The sequence below is a fragment of the Schistocerca serialis genome, chromosome 11 (genome assembly GCF_023864345.2).
Source record: "Schistocerca serialis cubense isolate TAMUIC-IGC-003099 chromosome 11, iqSchSeri2.2, whole genome shotgun sequence".
In the NCBI taxonomy this organism is placed as follows: domain Eukaryota; kingdom Metazoa; phylum Arthropoda; class Insecta; order Orthoptera; family Acrididae; genus Schistocerca; species Schistocerca serialis.
In genome coordinates, this window is record NC_064648.1 from 1748260 (window position 1) to 1767186 (window position 18927).

At 46.5% G+C, this 18927-nt stretch overlaps 1 protein-coding gene across 1 annotated transcript in view; it reads right to left on the reverse strand.

Moving 5' to 3' along the window:
• Positions 1-13149: 13149 nt before the first annotated feature.
• The window catches only part of LOC126426786 (apoptosis-inducing factor 3-like), a 48175-nt gene continuing 42397 nt past the window's right edge, over positions 13150-18927 (reverse strand). Inside the window, exon 2 of the mRNA XM_050088781.1 lies at positions 13150-13935. Within this exon, the coding sequence (XP_049944738.1) occupies positions 13150-13935 (786 nt within the window). The remainder of the gene's footprint in view (positions 13936-18927) is intronic.

The window sequence follows — 18927 nt, forward strand, 5'->3', positions numbered from 1 at the left end:
AAGGTGCCCGAGGCAGCAACAGACCCTTGGAGATAAGTCGGCGGGAGGCCGATGTGTTGAATCTCGACGCAATTTGAGTGTTCCATCGTCATTACAAGGCCCTGAACGTTACAATTAACTATCATTTTGGCGTCGGATACGAAAATCTAGACTCACAAGTGAACGACCATAAGGTGCCGGACGCAGCAATAGACCCTTGGAGACAAGTCGGCTGGAGGCCGATGTATTGAATCTCGACGCAATTTGAGTGTTCCATCGGCATTAGGAGGCCCTGAACGTTACAATTAACTATCATTTTTGCGTCGGATTCGATAATCTAAACTTACAGGAGAACGACCATAAGGTGCCCGAGGCAGCAATAGACCCTTGGAGACAAGTCGGCTGGAGGCCGATGTATTGAATCTCGACGCAATTTGAGTGTTCCATCGTCATTACAAGGCCCTGAACGTTACAATTAACTATCATTTTTGCGTCGGATTCGAAAATCTACACTCACAGGACAGCGACCATAAGGTGCCCGAGGCAGCAATAGACCCCTGGAGACAAGTCGGCTGGAGGCCGATGTATTGAATCTCGACGCAATTTGAGTGTTCCATCGTCATTAGGCGGCCCTGAACGTTACAATTAACTATCATTTTTGCGTCGGATTCGAAAATCTAGACTTACAAGAGAACGACCATAAAGTGCCCGAGGCAGCATTAGATCCTGGGAGACAAGTCGGCTGGAGGACGATGTATTGGATCTCGACGCAATTTGAGTGTTCCATCGGCATTAGGAGGCCCAGAACGTTAAAATTAACTATCATTTTTGCGTCGGATTCGATAATCTAAACTCACAGGAGAACGACTACACGGTGCCCGAGGCAGCATCAGACCCTTGGAGACAAGTCGGCTGGAGGACGATGTATTGAATCTCGACGCAATTTGAGTGTTCCATCGTCATTACAAGGCCCTGAACGTTACAATTAACTATCATTTTTGGGTCGGATTCGAAAACCTAGACTCACAGGAGAACGACCATAAGGTGCCCGAGGCAGCAATAGACCCTTGGAGACAAGTCAGCTGGAGGACGATGTATTGGATCGCGACGCAATTTGAGTCTTCTATCGTCATTAGGAGGCGCGGTACGTTACAATTCACTATCATCTTTGCGTCGGATTCGAAAATCTAGACTCACAGGAGAAGGACCATGTGGTGCCCGAGGCAGCGATATCCCCTTGGAGACAAGTGGGCTGGAGGCCGATGTATTGAATCTCGACGCAATGTGAGTGTTCCATCGGCATTAGGAGGCCCTGAACGTTAAAATTAACGATCATTTTTGCGTCGGATTCGATAATCTAAACTCACAGGAGAACGACCATACGGTGCCCGAGGCAGCAACAGACCCTTGGAGACAAGTCGGCTGGAGGACGATGTATTGAATCTCGACGCAATTTGCGTGTTCCATCGTCATTACAAGGCCCTGAACCTTACAATTAACTATCAGTTTCGCGTCGGATTCGAAAATCTACTCACAGGAGAAGTTCATACGGTGCTCGAGACAGCAATATCCCCTTGGAGACAATTCCGCTGGAGGCCGATGTATTGAATCTCGAGGCAATTTGAGTGTTCCATCGTCATTACAAGGCCCTGAACCTTACAATTAACAATCAGTTTCGCGTCGGATTCGAAAATCTACTCACAGGAGAAGTTCATACGGTGCTCGAGACAGCAATATCCCCTTGGAGATTATTCCGTTGGAGGCCGATGTATTGAATCTCGACGCAATTTGAGAGTTCCATCGGCATTAGGAGGCCATTAACGTTACAATTAACTATCATTTTTGCGTCGGATTCTAAAATCTAGACTTCCAAGAGAACGACCATAAGGTGCCCGAGGCAGCATTAGACCCTTGGAGACAAGTCGGCTGGAGGACGATGTATTGAATCTCGACGCAATTTGAGAGTTCTATCGTCATCAGGAGGCGCTGAACGTTACTATTCACTATCATTTTTGCGTCGGATTCGAAAATCTAGACTTACAGGAGAAGGATCATATGGTGCCCGAGGCAGCAACAGACCCTTGGAGACAAGTCGGCTGGAGGCCAATGTATTGAATATCGAGGCAATTTGAGTGTTCCATCGTCATTAGGAGGCCCTAAATGTTACAATTAACTATCATTTTTGCGTCGGATTCGATAATCTAAACTCACAGGAGAACGACCATAAGGTGCCCGAGGCAGCAACAGACCCTAGGAGACTAGTCGGCGGGAGGCCGATGTATTGAATCTCGACGCAATCTGAGTGTTCCATCGTCATTACAAGGCCCTGAACGTTACAATTAACTATCATTTTTGCGTCGGATACGAAAATCCAGACTCACAGGAGAACGACCATAAGGTGCCGGAGGCAGCAATAGACCCTTGGAGACAAGTCGGCTGGAGGACGATGTATTGAATCTCGACGCAATTTGAGAGTTAGATCGTCATTAGGAAGCCCTGAACGTTACAATTAACTATCATTTTTGCGTCGGATTCGAAAATTATACTTACAAGAGAACGACCATAAAGTGCCCGAGGCAGCATTAGATCCTTGGAGACAAGTCGGCTGGAGGACGATGTATTGGATCGCGACGCAATTTGAGTGTTCCATCGTAATTAGGGGGCCCTGAATGTTACAATTAACTATCATTTTTGCGTCGGATTCGAAAATCTAGACTCACAGGAGATCGACCATAAGGTGCCCGAGGCAGCAATAGACCCTTGGAGGCAAGTCGGCTGGAGGCCGATGTATTGAATCTCGACGCAATTTGAGTGTTCCATCGGCATTAGGAGGCCCTGAACGTTAAAAGTAACTATCATTTTTGCGTCGGATTCGATAATCTAAACTCACAGGAGAACGACCATAAGGTGCCCAAGGCAGCAATAGACCCATGGAGACAAGTCGGCTGGAGGACGATGTATTGGATCGCGACGCAATTTGAGTCTTCTACCGTCATTAGGAGGCGCTGAACGTTACAATTCACTATCATTTTTGCGTCGGATTCGAAAATCTAGACTCACAGGAGAAGGACCATGTGGTGCCCGAGGCAGCGATATCCCCTTGGAGACAAGTCGGCTGGAGGCCGATGTATTGAATCTCGACGCAATTTGAGTGTTCCATCGTCTATAGAAGGCCCTGAACGTTACAATTAACTATCATTTTTGGTCGGATACGAAAATCTAGACTCACAGGAGAACGACCATAAGGTGCCCGAGGCAGCAATAGACCCTTGGAGACAAGTCGGCTGGAGGACGATGTATTGAATCTCGATGCAATTTGAGAGTTCCATCGTCATTAGGCGGCCCTGAACGTTACAATTAACTATCACTTTGGCGTCGGATTCGTAAATCTAGACTTACAAGAGAACGACCATAAAGTGCCCGAGGCAGCATTAGACCCTAGGAGACAAGTCGGCTGGAGGACGATGTATTGGATCGCGACGCAATTTGGGTGTTCCATCGTCATTAGGAGGCCCTGAATGTTACAATTAACTATCAGTTTTTCGTCGGATTCGAAAATCTAGACTCACAGCAGACGATCCATTTGGTGCCCGAGGCAGCAATTTCCCTTGAGACAAGTCGGCTGGAGGACGATGTATTGAATCTCGACGCAATTTGAGAGTTCCATCGTCATTAGGCGGCCCTGAACGTTACAATTAACTATCATTTTTGCGTCGGATTCGCAAATCTAGACTCACAGGAGAAGGATGATATTGTGCCCGAGACAGCAATATGCCCTTGTAGACAAGTCGGCTGGAGGATGATGTATTGAATCTCGACGCAATTTGACTGTCCCATCGTCATTAGGAGGCCCTAAACGTTACAATTAACTATCATTTTTGCGTCGGATTCGATAATCTAAACTCACAGGGGAAAGACCATACGGTGCCCGAGGCAGCTATTGACCCTTGGAGACAAGTCGGCTGGAGGACGATGTATTGGATCCCGGCGGAATTTGAGTGTTCCATCGTCATTAGGAGGCCCTGAATGTTACAAATAACTATCAGTTTTTCGTCGGATTCGAAAATCTAGACTCACAACAGACGAACCATTTGGTGCCCGAGGCAGCAATACCCCTTTGGAGACATATCGGCTGGAGGACGATGTATTGAATCCCGACGCAATTTGAGTCTTCTATCGTCATTAGGACGCGCTGAACGTTACAATTCACTATCATTTTTGCGTCGGATTCGAAAATCTAGACTCACAGGAGAAGGATCATATTGTGCCCGAGACAGCATTATCCCTTGGAGACAAGTCGGCTGAAGGACGATGTATTGAATCTCGACGCAATTTGAGTGTCCCATCGTCATTAGGAGGCCCTAAACGTAACAATTAACTATCATTTTTGCGTCGGATTCGATAATCTAAACTCACAGGAGAACGACCATAAGGTGCCCGAGGCAGCTATTGACCCTTGGTGACAAGTCGGTTGGAGGACGATGTATTGGATCGCGACGCAAAATGAGTTTTCCATCGTCATTAGGAGGCCCTGAATGTTACAATTAACTATCAGTTTTTCGTCGGATTCGAAAATCTAAACTCACAGGAGAACGACCATAAGGTGCCCGAGGCAGCAATACACCGTTGGAGACAAGTCGGCTGGAGGCCGATGTATTGAATCTGGACGCAATTTGAGTGTTCCATCGTCATTACAAGGCCCTGAACCTTACAATTAACTATCAGTTTCGCATCGGATTCGAAAATCTACTCACTGGAGAAGTTCATACGGTGCTCGAGACAGCAATATCCCCTTGGAGACAGTTCCGCTGGAGGCCGATGTATTGAATCTCGACGCAATTTGAGAGTTCCATCGGCATTAGGAGGCCATGAACGTCACAATTAACGATCATTTTTGCGTCGGATTCGAAAATCTAGACTTACAAGAGAACGACCATAAGGTGCCCGAGGCAGCATTAGACCCTTGGAGACAAATCGGCTGGAGGACGATGTATTGAATCTCGACGCAATTTGAGTCTTCTATCGTCATTAGGAGGCGCTGAACGTTACAATTCACTATCATTTTTCGGTCGGATTCGAAAATCTAGACTCACAGGAGAAGGATCATATTGTGTCCGAGACAGCAATATCCCCTTGGAGACAAGTCGGCTGGAGTACGATGTATTGAATCTCGACGCAATTTGAGTGTCCCATCGTCATTACAAGGCCCTAAACGTTACAATTAACTGTCATTTTTGCATCGGATTCGATAATCTAAACTCACAGGAGAACGACCATAAGGTGCCCGAGGCAGCAACACACCCTTGGAGACAAGTCGGCTGGAGGCCGATGTATTGAATCTCGACGCAATTTGAGTGTTCCATCGTCATTACAAGGCCCTGAACGTTACAATTAACTATCATTTTTGCGTCGGATTCGAAAATCTAGACTCACAGGAGAACGACCATATGGTGGCCGAGGCAGCAATAGACCCTTGGAGACAAGTCGGCTGGAGGCCGATGTATTGAATCTCGACGCAATTTGAGTGTTCCATCGTCATTACAAGGCCCTGAACGTTACAATTAACTATCATTTTTGCGTCGGATTCTAAAATATTGACTCACAGGGGAACGACCACACGGTGCCCGAGGCAGCAATAGACCCTTGGAGACAAGTCGGCTGGAGGCCGATGTATTGAATCTCGACGCAATTTGAGTGTTCCATGGTCATTAGAAGGCCCTGAACGTTACAATTAACTATCATTTTTGCGTCGGATACGAAAATCTAGACTCACAGGAGAGCGACCATAAGGTGCCCGAGGCAGCAATAGACCCTTGGAGACAAGTCGGCTGGAGGACGATGTATTGAATCTCGACGCAATTTGAGAGTTCCATTGTCATTAGGCGGCCCTGAACGTTACAATTAACTATCATTTTGGCGTCGGATTCGTAAATCTAGACTTACAAGAGAACGACCATAAAGTGCCCGAGGCAGCCGTAGACCCTTGGAGTCAAGTCGGCTGGAGGACGATGTATTGGATCGCGACGGAATTTGAGTGTTCCATCGTCATTAGGAGGCCCTGAATGTTACAATTAACTATCAGTTTTTCGTCGGATTCGAAAATCTAGACTCACAGCAGACGAACCATTTGGTGCTAGAGGCAGCAATACCCCTTTGGAGACATATCGGCTGGAGGACGATGTATTGAATCCCGACGCAATTTGAGTCTTCTATCGTCATTAGGAGGCGCTGAACGTTACAATTCACTATCATTTTTGCGTCGGATTCGAAAATCTAGACTCACAGGAGAAGGATGATATTGTCCCCGAGACAGCAATATCTCTTGGAGACAAGTCGGCTGAAGGACGATGTATTAAATCTCGACGCAATTTGAGTGTCCCATCGTCATTAGGAGGCCCTAAACGTAACAATTAACTATCATTTTTGCGTCGGATTCGATAATCTAAACTCACAGGAGAACGACCATAAGGTGCCCGAGGCAGCTATTGACCCTTGGAGACAAGTCGGTTGGAGGACGATGTATTGGATCGCGATGCAAAATGAGTGTTCCATCGTCATTAGGAGGCGCTGAATGTTACAATTAACTATCAGTTTTTCGTCGGATTCGAAAATCTAAACTCACAGGAGAACGACCATAAGGTGCCCGAGGCAGCAATACACCGTTGGAGACAAGTCGGCTGGAGGCCGATGTATTGAATCTCGACGCAATTTGAGTGTTCCATCGTCATTACAAGGCCCTGAACCTTACAATTAACTATCAGTTTCGCATCGGATTCGAAAATCTACTCACAGGAGAAGTTCATACGATGCTCGAGACAACAATATCCCCTTGGAGACAGTTCCGCTGGAGGCCGATGTATTGAATCTCGACGCAATTTGAGAGTTCCATCGGCATTAGGAGGCCATGAACGTCACAATTAACTATCATTTTGCGTCGGATTCGAAAATCTAGACTTACAAGAGAACGACCATAAGGTGCCCGAGGCAGCATTAGACCCTTGGAGACAAGTCGGCTGGAGGCCGATGTATTGAATATCGACGCAATTTGAGTGTTCCATCGTCATTAGGAGGCCCTAAACGTTACAATTAACTATTATATTTGCGTCGGAATCGATAATCTAAACTCACAGGAGAACGACCATAAGGTGCCCGAGGCAGCATTAGACCCTTGGAGACAAGTCGGCTGAAGGACGATGTATTGATTCTCGACGCAATTTGAGTGTCCCATCGTCATTACAAGGCCCTAAACGGTACAATTAACTAACATTTTTGCGTCGGATTCGATAATCTAAACTCACAGGAGAACGACCATAAGGTGCCCGAGGCAGCAACAGACCCTTGGAGACAAGTCGGCGGGAGGCCGATGTATTGAATCTCGACGCAATTTGAGTGTTCCATCATCATTACAGGGCCCTGAACGTTACAATTAACTATCATTTTTGCGTCGGATTCGAAAATCTAGACTCACAGAACAACGACAAAAAGGTGCCCGAGGCAGCAATAGACCATTGGAGACAAGTCGGCTGGAGGCCGATGTATTGAACCTCGACGCAATTTGAGCGTTCCATCGGCATTAGGAGGCCCTGAACGTTATAATTAACTATCATTTTTGCGTCGGATTCGATAATCTAAACTCACAGGAGAACGACCATAAGGTGCCCGAGGCAGCAATAGACCCTTGGAGACAAGTCGGCTGGAGGACGATGTATTGAATCTCGACGCAATTTGAGTGTTCCATCGTCATTAGGCGGCCCTGAACGTTACAATTAACTATCATTTTTGCGTCGGATTCGTAAATCTAGACTCACAGGAGAACGACCATAAAGTGTCCGAGGCAGCATTAGATCCTTGGAGACAAGTCGGCTGGAGGACGATGTATTGAATCTCGACGCAATTAGACAGTTCCATCGTCATTAGGCGGCCCTGAACGTTACAATTAACTATCATTTTTGCGTCGGATTCGAAAATCTAGACTTACAAGAGAACGACCATAAAGTGTCCGAGGCAGCTTTAGATCCTTGGAGACAAGTCGGCTGGAGGACGATGTATTGGATCGCGACGCAATTTGAGTGTTCCTTCGTCATTAGGAGGCCCTGAATGTTACAATTAACTATCATTTTTGCGTCGGATTCGAAAATCTAGACTCACAGGAGAACGACCATAAGGTGCCCGAGGCAGCAATAGACCCTTGGAGACAAGTCGGCTGGAGGCCGATGTATTGAATCTCGACGCAATTTGAGTGTTCCATCGTCACTAGGCGGCCCTGAACGTTACAATTAACTATCATTTTTGCGTCGGATTCGTAAATGTAGACTCACAGAAGAACGACCATAAAGTGTCCGAGGCAGCATTAGATCCTTGGAGACAAGTCGGCTGGAGGTGGCTCTGAACGTTAAAATTAACTATCATTTTTGTGTCGGATTCGATAATCTAAACTCACAGGAGAACGACCATACGGTGCTCGAGGCAGCAACAGACCCTTGGAGACAATTCGGCTGGAGGACGATGTATTGGATCGCGACGCAATTTGAGTCTTCTATCGTCATTAGGAGGCGCTGAACGTTACAATTCACTATCATTTTTGCGTCGGATTCGAAAATCTAGACTCACAGGAGAAGGACAATGTGGTGCCCGAGGCAGCGATATCCCCTTGGAGACAAGTCGGCTGGAGGCCGATGTATTGAATCTCGACGCAATTTGAGTGTTCCATCGTCATTAGAAGGCCCTGAACGTTACAATTAACTATCATTTTTGCGTCGGATAGGAAAATCTAGACTCACAGGAGAAAGATCATTTTGTGAGCGAGACAGCAATATCCCCTTGGAGACAAGTCGGTTGGAGGACGATGTATTGAATCTCGACGCAATTTGAGTGTCCCATCGTCATTAGGAGGCCCTAAACGTTACAATTAACTATCATTTTTGCGTCGGATTCGAAAATCTAGACTCACAGGAGAACGACCATATGGTGGCCGAGGCAGCAATAGACCCTTGGAGACAAGTCGGCTGGAGGCCGATGTATTGAATCTCGACGCAATTTGAGTGTTCCATCGTCATTACAAGGCCCTGAACGTTACAATTAACTATCATTTTTGCGTCGGATTCTAAAATATTGACTCACAGGGGAACGACCACACGGTGCCCGAGGCAGCAATAGACCCTTGGAGACAAGTCGGCTGGAGGCCGATGTATTGAATCTCGACGCAATTTGAGTGTTCCATCGTCATTAGAAGGCCCTGAACGTTACAATTAACTATCATTTTTGCGTCGGATACGAAAATCTAGACTCACAGGAGAACGACCATAAGGTGCCCGAGGCAGCAATAGCCCCTGGGAGACAAGTCGGCTGGAGGACGATGTATTGAATCTCGACGCAATTTGAGAGTTCCATTGTCATTAGGCGGCCCTGAACGTTACAATTAACTATCATTTTGGCGTCGGATTCGTAAATCTAGCCTTACAAGAGAACGACCATAAAGTGCCCGAGGCAGCATGAGACCCTTGGAGTCAAGTCGGCTGGAGGACGATGTATTGGATCGCGACGGAATTTGAGTGTTCCATCGTCATTAGGAGGCCCTGAATGTTACAAATAACTATCAGTTTTTCGTCGGATTCGAAAATCTAGACTCACAGCAGACGAACCATTTGGTGCCCGAGGCAGCAATACCCCTTTGGAGACATATCGGCTGGAGGACGATGTATTGAATCCCGACGCAATTTGAGTCTTCTATCGTCATTAGGAGGCGCTGAACGTTACAATTCACTATCATTTTTGCGTCGGATTCGAAAATCTAGACTCACAGGAGAAGGATGATATAGTCCCCGAGACAGCAATATCTCTTGGAGACAAGTCGGCTGAAGGACGATGTATTGAATCTCGACGCAATTTGAGTGTCCCATCGTCATTAGGAGGCCCTAAACGTAACAATTAACTATCATTTTTGCGTCGGATTCGATAATCTAAACTCACAGGAGAACGACCATAAGGTGCACGAGGCAGCAATACACCGTTGGAGACAAGTCGGCTGGAGGCCGATGTATTGAATCTCGACGCAATTTGAGTGTTCCATCGTCATTACAAGGCCCTGAACCATACAATTAACTATCAGTTTCGCATCGGATTCGAAAATCTACTCACAGGAGAAGTTCATACGGTGCTCGAGACAACAATATCCCCTTGGAGACAGTTCCGCTGGAGGCCGATGTATTGAATCTCGACGCAATTTGAGAGTTCCATCGGCATTAGGAGGCCATGAACGTCACAATTAACTATCATTTTGCGTCGGATTCGAAAATCTAGACTTACAAGAGAACGACCATAAGGTGCCCGAGGCAGCATTAGACCCTTGGAGACAAGTCGGCTGGAGGCCGATTTATTGAATATCGACGCAATTTGAGTGTTCCATCGTCATTAGGAGGCCCTAAACGTTACAATTAACTATTATATTTGCGTCGGAATCGATAATCTAAACTCACAGGAGAACGACCATAAGGTGCCCGAGGCAGCATTAGACCCTTGGAGACAAGTCGGCTGGAGGACGATGTATTGATTCTCGACGCAATTTGAGTGTCCCATCGTCATTACAAGGCCCTAAACGGTACAATTAACTAACATTTTTGCGTCGGATTCGATAATCTAAACTCACAGGAGAACGACCATAAGGTGCCCGAGGCAGCAACAGACCCTTGGAGACAAGTTGGCGGGAGGCCGATGTATTGAATCTCGACGCAATTTGAGTGTTCCATCATCATTACAGGGCCCTGAACGTTACAATTAACTATCATTTTTGCGTCGGATTCGAAAATCTAGACTCACAGAACAACGACAAAAAGGTGCCCGAGGCAGCAATAGACCATTGGAGACAAGTCGGCTGGAGGACGATGTATTGAATCTCGACGCAATTTGAGTGTTCCATCGTCATTAGGCGTCCCTGAACGTTACAATTAACTATCATTTTTGCGTCGGATTCGTAAATCTAGACTCACAGGAGAACGACCATAAAGTGTCCGAGGCAGCATTAGATCCTTGGAGACAAGTCGGCTGGAGGACGATGTATTGAATCTCGACGCAATTAGACAGTTCATCGTCATTAGGCGGCCCTGAACGTTACAATTAACTATCATTTTTGCGTCGGATTCGAAAATCTAGACTTACAAGAGAAGGACCATAAAGTGTCCGAGGCAGCATTAGATCCTTGGAGACAAGTCGGCTGGAGGACGATGTATTGGATCGCGACGCAATTTGAGTGTTCCATCGTCATTAGGAGGCCCTGAATGTTACAATTAACTATCATTTTTGCGTCGCATTCGAAAATCTGTGACTCACAGGAGAACGACCATAAGGTGCCCGAGGCAGCAATAGACCTTTGGAGACAAGTCGGCTGGAGGCCGATGTATTGAATCTCGACGCAATTTGAGTGTTCCATCGTCACTAGGCGGCCCTGAACGTTACAATTAACTATCATTTTTGCGTCGGATTCGTAAATCTAGTCTCACAGGAGAACGACCATAAAGTGTCCGAGGCAGCATTAGATCCTTGGAGACAAGTCGGCTGGAGGACGATGTATTGGATCGCGACGCAATTTGAGTGTTCCTTCGTCATTAGGAGGCCCTGAATGTTACAATTAACTATCATTTTTGCGTCGGATTCGAAAATCTAGACTCACAGCAGAACGACCATAAGGTGCCCGAGGCAGCAATAGACCCTTGGAGACAATTCGGCTGGAGGACGATGTATTGGATCGCGACGCAATTTGAGTCTTCTATCGTCATTAGGAGGCGCTGAACGTTACAATTCACTATCATTTTTGCGTCGGATTCGAAAATCTAGACTCACAGGAGAAGGACAATGTGGTGCCCGAGGCAGCGATATCCCCTTGGAGACAAGTCGGCTGGAGGCCGATGTATTGAATCTCGACGCAATTTGAGTGTTCCATCGTCATTAGAAGGCCCTGAACGTTACAATTAACTATCATTTTTGCGTCGGATAGGAAAATCTAGACTCACAGGAGAAAGATCATATTGTGAGCGAGACAGCAATATCCCCTTGGAGACAAGTCGGTTGGAGGACGATGTATTGAATCTCGACGCAATTTGAGTGTCCCATCGTCATTAGGAGGCCCTAAACGTTACAATTAACTATCATTTTTGCGTCGGATTCGAAAATCTAGACTCAAAGGAGAACGACCATATGGTGCCCGAGGCAGCAATAGACCCTTGGAGACAAGTCGGCTGGAGGCCGATGTATTGAATCTCGACGCAATTTGAGTGTTCCATCGTCATTAGGAGGCCCTGAATGTTACAATTAACTATCAGTTTTTCGTCGGATTCGAAAATCTAAACTCACAGGAGAACGACCATAAGGTGCCCGAGGCAGCAATACACCGTAGGAGACAAGTCGGCTGGAGGCCGATGTATTGAATCTCGACGCAATTTGAGTGTTCCATCGTCATTACAAGGCCCTGAACCTTACAATTAACTATCAGTCTCGCATCGGATTCGAAAATCTACTCACAGGAGAAGTTCATACGGTGCTCGAGACAACAATATCCCCTTGGAGACAGTTCCGCTGGAGGCCGATGTATTGAATCTCGACGCAATTGGAGAGTTCCATCGGCATTAGGAGGCCATGAACGTCACAATTAACTATCATTTTTGCGTCGGATTCGTAAATCTAGACTCACAGGAGAACGACCATAAAGTGTCCGAGGCAGCATTAGATCCTTGGAGACAAGTCGGCTGGAGGTGGCTCTGAACGTTAAAATTAACTATCATTTTTGTGTCGGATTCGATAATCTAAACTCACAGGAGAACGACCATACGGTGCTCGAGTGTGTGTGTTGGGGTTTATGGGCGCTCAACATCGAGGTCATCAGCGCCTACGGTGCTCGAGGCAGCAACAGACCCTTGGAGACAAGTAGGCTGGAGGACGATGTATTGAATCTCGACGCAATTTGAGTGTTCCATCGTCATTACAAGGCCCTGAACGTTACAATTAACTATCATTTTTGCGTCGGATAGGAAAATCTAGACTCACTGGAGAAAGATCATATTGTGCCCGAGACAGCAATATCCCCTTGGAGACAAGTCGGTTGGAGGACGATGTATTGAATCTCGACGCAATTTGAGTGTCCCATCGTCATTAGGAGGCCCTAAACGTTACAATTAACTATCATTTTTGCGTCGGATTCGATAATCTAAACACATTCTCCAATGTACTTCCTGGAATTGAAGGTACACGTGGGTTTGCACCAGTAGCCAAAAAAAGGGACGTGTAGTTCAGAGTATTACTTCCCAACTTCAGCTGCTTGTGATGCGTGTCCAAACCAGTGACTTCAGTTGACAGCATGAGTTCAATATTATATTCCTGATAAAAACTATCTTGCCTCGTTGCCAACTTATCAATGGTTGCATCCAACATTTTACTAAGCTTGATGCGGTCGTAAGGAGGATACCTCTCAGCTGTTATAAGAACCAGCCGGCCCCTGAAACCCTCCTGCCTTAATGTCTCAGCACAAGACATACCAGCTGCACCTGCTCCAACAATGACGAAAGTATCTTGGTTTACTGGATCACGAGTCTGCATTGGCTTCACTCGCTTTGCAGATTTCAGATCACTTCGTTTTCCTCTAATAGCAACACCACCATCTGATGTTACTCTCACACTAAAGCATGGAACACTATCCAAACCAGGAAACTCTTCAATGTCACCTGTATGAACATTAAAGCAAGCTCCATGCCAGGGGCAGCGGACACGTCCATCTCCCAAGACCCCCGAAGATAGAGGAGCTCCATAATGTGAACACTTGTTGGCAATTGCAGACAGCTTACCGCCCTGCTTTACCAGCAGCACTTTTCCGCCACCCAATTCAAATGATTTCATTTCATTGTCATTGATGTCTGATGCCTGGCAAACAACTTCTTCCACAAAGTCATATTGCGTTGCTGGAATCCATTCCTATACCATACGGTGCCCGAGGCAGCCATTGACCCTTGGAGACAAGTCGGCTGGAGGCCGATGTATTGAATCTCGACGCAATTTGAGTGTTCCATCGTCATTACAAGGCCCTGAACCTTACAATTAACTATCAGTTTCGCGTCGGATTCGAAAATCTACTCACAGGAGAAGTTCATACGGTGCTCGAGACAGCAGTATACCCCTTGGAGACAAATCGGCTGGAGGACGATGTATTGAATCTCGACGCAATTTGAGTCTTCTATCGTCATTAGAAGGCGCTGAACGTTACAATTCACTATCATTTTTGCGTCGGATTCGAAAATCTAGACTCACAGGAGAAAGATCATATTGTGCCCGAGACAGCAATATCCCCTTGGAGACAAGTCGGCTGGAGGACGATGTATTGAATCTCGACGCAATTTGAGTGTCCCATCGTCATTAGGAGGCCCTAAACGTTACAATTAACTATCATTTTTGCGTCGGATTCGATAATCTAAACTCACAGGGGAACGACCATACGGTGCCCGAGGCAACTACTGACCCCTGGAGACAAGTCGGTTGGAGGACGATGTATTGGATCGCGACGCAAAATGAGTGTTCCATCGTCATTAGGAGGCCCTGAATGTTGCAATTAACTATCAGTTTCTCGTCGGATTCGAAAATCTAAACTCACAGGAGAACGACCATTAGGTGCCCGAGGCAGCAATAGATCGTTGAAGACAATTCGGCTGGAGGCCGATGTATTGGTCTCGACGCAATTTGAGTGTCCCATCGTCATTAGAAGGCCCTGAACGTTACAATTAACTATCATTTTTGCGTCGGATTCGAAAATCTAGACTCACAGGAGAACGACCATAAGCTGCCCGAGGCAGCAATAGACCCTTGGAGACAAGTCGGCTGGAGGACGATGTATTGGATCGCGACGCAATTTGAGTGTTCCATCGTCATTAGGAAGCCCTGAATGTTACAATTAACTATCATTGTTGCGTCGGATTCGAAAATCTAGACTCACAGGAGAACGACCATAAGGTGCCCGAGGCAGCAATAGACACTTGGAGACAAGTCGGCTGGAGGCCGATGTATTGAATCTCGACGCAATTTGAGTGTTCCATCGGCATTAGAAGGCCCTGAACGCTACAATTCACTATCATTTTTGCGTCGGATTCGAAAATCTAGACTCACAGGAGAACGACCCTAAGGTGCCCGAGGCAGCAATAGACCCTTGGAGACAAGTCGGCTGGAGGCCGATGTATTGAATCTCGACGCAATTTGAGTGTTCCATCGGCATTAGGTGGCTCTGAACGTTAAAATTAACTATCATTTTTGTGTCGGATTCGATAATCTAAACTCACAGGAGAACGACCATACGGTGCTCGAGGCAGCAACAGACCCTTGGAGGCAAGTAGGCTGGAGGACGATGTATTGAATCTCGACGCAATTTGAGTGTTCCATCGTCATTACAAGGCCCTGAACGTTACAATTAACTATCATTTTTGCGTCGGATTCGAAAATCTATACTCATAGAAGAAAGACCATAAGGTGCCCGAGGCAGCAATAGACCCTTGGAGACAATTCGGCTGGAGGACGATGTATTGGATCGCGACGCAATTTGAGTCTTCTATCGTCATTAGGAGGCGCTGAACGTTACAATTCACTATCATTTTTGCGTCGGATTCGAAAATCTAGACTCACAGGAGAAGGACAATGTGGTGCCCGAGGCAGCGATATCCCCTTGGAGACAAGTCGGCTGGAGGCCGATGTATTGAATCTCGACGCAATTTGAGTGTTCCATCGTCATTAGAACGCCATGAACGTTACAATTAACTAACATTTTTGCGTCGGATTCGATAATCTAAACTCACAGGAGAACGACCATAAGGTGCCCGAGGCACCTTGGAGACAAGTCGGCTGGAGGGCGATGTATTGAATATCGACGCAATTTGAGTGTTCCATCGTCATTAGGAGGCCCTAAACGTTACAATTAACTATTATATTGGCGTCGGAATCGATAATCTAAACTCACAGGAGAACGACCATAAGGTGCCCGAGGCAGCATTAGACCCTTGGAGACAAGTCGGCTGGAGGACGATGTATTGATTCTCGACGCAATTTGAGTGTCCCATCGTCATTACAAGGCCCTAAACGTTACAATTAACTAACATTTTTGCGTCGGATTCGATAATCTAAACTCACAGGAGAACGACCATAAGGTGCCCGAGGCAGCAACAGACCCTTGGAGACAAGTCGGCGGGAGGCCGATGTATTGAATCTCGACGCAATTTGAGTGTTCCATCGTCATTACAGGGCCCTGAACGTTACAATTAACTATCATTTTTGCGTCGGATTCGAAAATCTAGACTCACAGGACAACGACAAAAAGGTGCCCGAGGCAGCAATAGACCACTGGAGACAAGTCGGCTGGAGGCCGATGTATTGAATCTCGACGCAATTTGAGCGTTCCATCGGCATTAGGAGGCCCTGAACGTTATAATTAACTATCATTTTTGCGTCGGATTCGATAATCTAAACTCACAGGAGAACGACCATAAGGTGCCCGAGGCAGCAATAGACCCTTGGAGACAAGTCGGCTGGAGGACGATGTATTGAATCTCGACGCAATTTGAGTGTTCCATCGTCATTAGGCGGCCCTGAACGTTACAATTAACTATCATTTTTGCGTCGGATTCGTAAATCTAGACTCACAGGAGAACGACCATAAAGTGTCCGAGGCAGCATTAGATCCTTGGAGACAAGTCGGCTGGAGGACGATGTATTGGATCGCGACGCAATTTGAGTGTTCCTTCGTCATTAGGAGGCCCTGAATGTTACAATTAACTATAATTTTTGCGTCGGATTCGAAAATCTAGACTCACAGGAGAACGACCATAAGGTGCCCGAGGCAGCAATAGACCCTTGGAGACAAGTCGGCTGGAGGCCGATGTATTGAATCTCGACGCAATTTGAGTGTTCTATCGGCATTAGGTGGCTCTGAACGTTAAAATTAACTATCATTTTTGTGTCGGATTCGATAATCTAAACTCACAGGAGAACGACCATACGGTGCCCGAGGCAGCAATAGACCCTTGGAGACAAGTAGGCTGGAGGACGATGTATTGAATCTCGACGCAATTTGAGTGTTCCATCGTCATTACAAGGCCCTGAACGTTACAATTAACTATCATTTTTGCGTCGGATTCGAAAATCTATACTCATAGGAGAAAGACCATAAGGTGCCCGAGGCAGCAATAGACCCTTGGAGACAATTCGGCTGGAGGACGATGTATTGGATCGCGACGCAATTTGAGTCTTCTATCGTCATTAGGAGGCGCTGAACGTTACAACTCACTATCATTTTTGCGTCGGATTCGAAAATCTAGACTCACAGGAGAAGGACAATGTGGTGCCCGAGGCAGCGATATCCCCTTGGAGACAAGTCGGCTGGAGGCCGATGTATTGAATCTCGACGCAATTTGAGTGTTCCATCGTCATTAGAAGGCCCTGAACGTTACAATTAACTATCATTTTTGCGTCGGATAGGAAAATCTAGACTCACAGGAGAAAGATCATATTGTGCCCGAGACAGCAATATCCCCTTGGAGACAAGTCGGTTGGAGGACGATGTATTGAATCTCGACGCATTTTGAGTGTCCCATCGTCATTAGGAGGCCCTAAACGTTACAATTAACTATCATTTTTGCGTCGTATTCGATTATCTAAACTCACAGGGGAACGACCATACGGTGCCTGAGGCAGCTATTGACGGATTCGAAAATCTAGACTCACAGCAGACGAACCATTTGGTGCCCGAGGCAGCAATATCCCCTTGGAGACAAATCGGCTGGAGGACGATGTATTGAATCTCGACGCAATTTGAGTGTCCCATCGTCATTAGGAAGCCCTAAACGTTACAATTAACTATCATTTTTGCGTCGGATTCGATAATCTAAACTCACAGTGGAACGACCATACGGTGCCCGAGGCAGCCATTGACCCTTGGAGACAAGTCGGCTGGAGGCCGATGTATTGAATCTCGACGCAATTTGAGTGTTCCATCGTCATTACAAGGCCCTGAACCTTACAATTAACTATCAGTTTCGCGTCGGATTCGAAAATCTACTCACAGGAGAAGTTCATACGGTGCTCGAGACAGCAGTATACCCCTTGGAGACAAATCGGCTGGAGGACGAAGTATTGAATCTCGACGCAATTTGAGTCTTCTATCGTCATTAGAAGGCGCTGAACGTTACAATTCACTATCATTTTTGCGTCGGATTCGAAAATCTAGACTCACAGGAGAAAGATCATATTGTGCCCGAGACAGTAATATCCCCTTGGAGACAAGTCGGCTGGAGGACGATGTATTGAATCTCGACGCAATTTGAGTGTCCCATCGTCATTAGGAGGCCCTAAACGTTACAATTAACTATCATTTTTGCGTCGGATTCGTTAATCTAAACTCACAGGGGAACGACCATACGGTGCCCGAGGCAACTATTGACCCCTGGAGACAAGTCGGTTGGAGGACGATGTATTGGATCGCGACGCAAAATGAGTGTTCCATCGTCATTAGGAGGCCCTGAATGTTACAATTAACTATCAGTTTCTCGTCGGATTCGAAAATCTAAACTCACACGAGAACGACCATTAGGTGCCCGAGGCAGCAATAGACAGTTGAAGACAAGTCGGCTGGAGGCCGATGTATTGAATCTCGACGCAATTTGAGTGTCCCATCGTCATTAGAAGGCCCTGAACGTTACAATTAACTATCATTTTTGCGTCGGATTCGAAAATCTAGACTCACAGGAGAACGACCATAAGCTGCCCGAGGCAGCAATAGACCCTTGGAGACAAGTCGGCTGGAGGACGATGTATTGGATCGCGACGCAATTTGAGTGTTCCATCGTCATTAGGAGGCCCTGAACGTTAAAATTAACTATCATTTTTGCGTCGGATTCGATAATCTAAACTCACAGGAGAACGACCATACGGTGC